The sequence below is a fragment of the Homarus americanus genome, unplaced genomic scaffold (genome assembly GCF_018991925.1).
Source record: "Homarus americanus isolate GMGI-L3 unplaced genomic scaffold, GMGI_Hamer_2.0 scaffold32929, whole genome shotgun sequence".
NCBI lineage: Eukaryota > Metazoa > Arthropoda > Malacostraca > Decapoda > Nephropidae > Homarus > Homarus americanus.
This window is the reverse complement of record NW_024737097.1, coordinates 17,677,352-17,680,390: the sequence shown is the minus strand read 5'-3', so window position 1 is coordinate 17,680,390 and position 3,039 is coordinate 17,677,352. Positions and strand designations below refer to the sequence as shown.

Genomic DNA, 3,039 nt, shown 5'->3' with positions numbered 1-3,039 from the left:
AACATTTGACTCATCCATCAGATAAGAAGAAAAAAATGAAGACAAATTAAATTAATCATAAATGACAACAATGGTGAATCTTTATAACGTTCGTGTGTGTGTGTGTGTGTGTGTGTGTGTGTGTGTGTGTGTGTGTGTGTGTGTGTGTGTGTGTGTGTTGATAGCTGCTGGGGAATTCGTCTATGGTTTACTGTGTGTTATATTTTCCTGAACAACTAGATATTTTGGCTATCATGTCAACTCTGTATATAACCTCTCCCCTATCCCTCCTCGTCCCCACCCCCCTCTTCCCCTCCCTCCCACCCCCTCTTCCCCACGCCTCTCCACCCCCCCCCCTCCCTTTCCCCCACCCCCAAAAAACAGAAGACATTTGAAGCGGAAATTTATAAACCATTGGAGGTTATTCAACATAGGAAAAAAAACCCTCTCTGGATTGACTGACTGACTGACTGACTGACTGACTGGGAGATCCAAAAGACTGTGAGTTCGGACTGTTAAAATGACTGTTGGGTGTTATTACTACAGAGAAACAAACAGAAACATCGCTACTATGACAGGAAGCATATTGGCATCTCAACCCGGGGAATAAATGAGGTTTTGGGTGACCAATTATTGACATGAATGATCGGGTGGAACATAGGTGGAACATGAGGGAGGAACGTGAGGGAGGAACATGAGAGGGGAAGAAGAATAGCATCAACAACAAGACCAGCACGTCCAACACATCATGGTACAACACATCATGGTACAACACATCATGGTACCACAACATATCATGGTACAACAACACATTATGGTACAACAGCACATCATGGTACAACACATCATGGTACAATACATTAGGGTACAACACATCATGGTACCACAACATATCATGGTACCACAACATATCATGGTACCACAACATATCATGGTACAATACTCCACCACTTGACCACCACATTTGCATTAGTTCCATTTGTTCAGCGAGGCGTTGAGGAGTGTGGGAAAGGCCTCGCGGGAAGGCGTCGTCAGGTGTGATGGGTGGGAGGGAAGGCTGGAGGGGTGGATGGGAGGGGAGGCTGGTGGAGTGGGTGGGAGGGGTGGCTGGTGGAGTGAGTGGGAAGGTGGTTGGACAGGTGGATGGGAGGAGAGGATGGTGGGGTGGGTGGGAAGGGTGGTTGGACAGGTGGATGGGAGAGGAGGCTGGTGTAGTGAGTGGGAAGGGTGGTTGGAGGAGTGGATGGGAGGGGAGGGGAAGGAGACGATGGGAGGGGAGGGGGATAGGAAGGATACTTGGCAGAAGGAAATAAAAGAAAAGGGAAAAGGGTGAGCTTGATGAGAGAGAGAGAGAGAGAGGAACGGAGGGAGAAATAGATAAAGATAGGACAGGGGGATAGAGAGAGAGAAGAGAAGGAGGAACGGAGAGAGAGAAAGAGAGAGAACAACAGAACTATCACAGGTGGGTGTACAATACCTGTAGCTCATTACGTGATTACAGGTAAACCTAGTATAATACCTGTACTCTAATATGCAAATTAGTTCTAAGTACCGCACTAGTACACTGAAGCAATACCTCTTTGACTGAGAAACTTGACGACTCTCTAATTTTAACATAAACATTACTGGGACGCGTTCAACTTAACTCCCTCACCGAATTGATTTATCTATTTCACTCACTTAAGTACCCGAAGGAGATGTTTAGGATTCGACACTAACTGAACCTCACTGATTCACATGGTTACACTGTGAACCTCTGAACCTCACTGATTCACATGGTTACACTGTGAACCTCTGAACCTCAACTGATTCATATGGTTACACTGTGAACCTCTGACCCTCAACTGATTCATATTGTGATACTATGAACCTCTGAACCTCAACTGATCCATATGGTGACACTGTGAACCTCTGAACCTCACTGATCCATATAGTGACACTGTGAACCTCTGAACCTCAACTGATCCATATGGTGACACTGTGAACCTCTGAACCTCAACTGATCCATATAGTGACACTGAAACTCTTGAACCACCGCTAAAAGTGAACTTAATTTCATACACCTGTTTTTGATTTTCACGAGTAGAACAAATCTTGGGGTGACAACCAGGAAAAAAACTGGAATTATGAACTTTGCCAATAGAGAATACCCATCCCAATGTTTATATACAGAGGGCAGAGAGAGAAAGAAGAGATAATGCGTTATATTATTGACATTTAATCCATTTACCAAACTCAAAACATAAAAATAATCCATAATAACTAAATACGACAAATTATATGAATGAAAACTTAACATTCTTTCCCATCTTCCCAAAACACGTTATAATAAATCCGCAATCAGATTTATTTATAAAATAAGTTACTAATTCCGTCCTTATTGTAATAAGTAAATTTATTCAAGTGTAACGAGTTTCATTATTATTATTATTATTATTATTATCATCACCATCATTATTATTATTATTATATTTACACTCGTACATTTGGTGTGACTTGGGGTCTGTCAGATTAGTGTCGTGTTTACATTACGACGCAACAAGCTGATGGAAAAACACTGGGAGCGGACTTCTTGCATTCACCAGTGGAGAACATTTTCTACTTAAGCCTCTTTATGTTGTCCAACTTGTACTTGAAACACCATAAATTTTACTCCAAAATGTCACAATAACTATGAACCCTATTCTACTTAAGTGAGAGAGAAAGAAACTGACGAACGCTTTTGGTTATATTATTCTTTGTGTTTATATATTGATTCGTTTTTAGAGATAGTTAAAAGAAAAGAGAGATAAAGAAGGAAGAAAGGGAGAAAAAGAAATTATTGATAAAGGTTGTTGGTTCATGTCTATTAAGTGATTTCTCTTGGTGTTTCAAAAAGTATATATTCAGTTATCAAATTTCAGAGAGAGAGAGAGAGAGAGACACACACACACACACACACACATTGGAGAAACTGAATTCATTCCCTTTCTTCATCTAATATATCTTAATGACATTTCTTCCTCCCCTGTCATAATGCCGAGGTGACGCAGCTAATGCCATGGGGTGTCGTGTCTGAGT

At 41.5% G+C, this 3,039-nt stretch overlaps 1 protein-coding gene across 1 annotated transcript in view; it reads right to left on the bottom strand.

Annotated features, from left to right (window-relative positions):
- Positions 1-1,841: 1,841 nt before the first annotated feature.
- LOC121873129 overlaps positions 1,842-3,039 on the bottom strand; it is a 40,267-nt gene continuing 39,069 nt past the window's right edge. The window contains exon 2 of the mRNA XM_042376444.1: positions 1,842-2,072. Coding sequence (XP_042232378.1) covers positions 1,842-2,072 — 231 coding nt within the window. The remainder of the gene's footprint in view (positions 2,073-3,039) is intronic.